Genomic DNA, 1,497 nt, shown 5'->3' with positions numbered 1-1,497 from the left:
AAAAAAAAAAGAACAAGACAGCACACATCTGCGTGGGCTCTGGGATCTGATTTCATTGTGCAGCTCTGAGTTCTTGCTGAGGACAGTCCTACAGGGAGGGAAGGGCACATCTCTGCCTCTCACAGCTGGTGGAGGGTTTGTAAAAGCATGTGGCGGGCAAAGGAGCAGGAGTCGAGAGCACGGTTTGGTCTGTAGAAAGAAGATAATTATTTACAATAGTAAAGCTTCAAAATTGCATTGCAGTAAACTCTAAGTGCCCAAATAAACACTATCTCAATACACAGGGCTTGCACGTCCAACAGCCTACACGTCTTTTCCCATCAGATCTCTCTCTGTTCTCTGCTTCCCATTCAGAGCATGCTGTAAAAAATTCTCTCCTATTGCAGAGTTTGAGACATGGAGAGAGCTGCCAAGAATCAGAAAATTTATAACCAGAGGTACAAAGATGGGCAGCAGACTGCTTCCCCCTGCAGCCCTGGCATTTTTGGCAGCAGGAAGTAGGTGGGAAGAGAATTCCCCTTCCCTCCCTGCAATGGAATTTTCCATACAGATTGCATTTAGGGCACCTGAAATGCATAAGACAAACCTGCTTATGTTCACATCTTTTCTCACCAAGCCAACACCAACTTCAGCCTCCAGGATTTCTACATTTTCAAAAAGAGGCAGTGTAACCTTGGAGCCTAAGAGCATCTGTTGGCTTCAGAAACGGCCAACAGAACCTGTTGTTGGCCAAAAGTACCTGAGACCATATCGTGGAGAAGAGTTAACTGCTTTTGTTCCCTCAAAAGCCATTTAATGTCCCACACATTCAGGAACATAGCCAGACACAATTATAATTTGCAGTTTATCTTCGGTCACAGTGAGGGATTCATTGAATCACAGAATGGGTTGGGTTGGAATGGACCTCAAAACCCATCCAATCCCACCCCGTGCCATGGGCAGGGCTGCCATCCACCAGCTCAGGCTGCCCAGGGCCCCATCCAACCTGGCCTTGAACCTCCAGAGATTTCAGTCATCGTGTTCAGAAGACCCAACCCTGTTTGCAATGGCACAGGTTGATTGCATCTAGGCAGTGTCCCATTTCTGGGAGCAGAGACACTAAAAGCTGGTGCTGATCACAGCCAAGCTTGCTCATCTTCAACCCCTAACACCAAACCTCCTCTAACACTACTATGGAGTTTCCTCCTTGCTGTGGAATTCAATTGCCTGTTGCTCTGTGGCGGGCAGTTGAAAAAAGACCAGCAATGTGATCCCATCCAATAACACAGAGTTGCAAAAATAAAATTAAAAAATTCTCCCTAAAAGCCATCACAGCTTCTGGAGAGCGACAAGAGGACAGGCAGACAGCCATGTACATTGTTTCCTCCTAAAGGACCATGCAGAAGCACAGGTGGGTTCACAGCACCCTCTTGTGTCCAGAAAAGAAAATAAGGACAGAGAGCAGCAGGGTAAGATGGATGCTGCTCACAGCCCATACACCCCAGTTCCATTTTTTTT

At 46.8% G+C, this 1,497-nt stretch overlaps 1 protein-coding gene across 3 annotated transcripts in view; it reads right to left on the bottom strand.

The window, feature by feature from the left end:
* Window positions 1-18: 18 nt before the first annotated feature.
* Window positions 19-1,497, bottom strand: part of RANGAP1 (Ran GTPase activating protein 1) — an 18,320-nt gene continuing 16,841 nt past the window's right edge. For all 3 annotated transcript variants that reach the window (XM_010710544.3, XM_003202294.4, XM_010710552.3), the window contains exon 16: window positions 19-189. In XM_010710544.3, coding sequence (XP_010708846.1) covers window positions 120-189 — 70 coding nt within the window. In that variant the 3' untranslated portion in view covers window positions 19-119. The remainder of the gene's footprint in view (window positions 190-1,497) is intronic.

Source organism: Meleagris gallopavo, chromosome 1 (assembly GCF_000146605.3).
Source record: "Meleagris gallopavo isolate NT-WF06-2002-E0010 breed Aviagen turkey brand Nicholas breeding stock chromosome 1, Turkey_5.1, whole genome shotgun sequence".
NCBI lineage: Eukaryota > Metazoa > Chordata > Aves > Galliformes > Phasianidae > Meleagris > Meleagris gallopavo.
The sequence above is the reverse complement of the archived record's forward strand: the minus strand, read 5'-3'. Positions and strand labels throughout refer to the sequence as shown.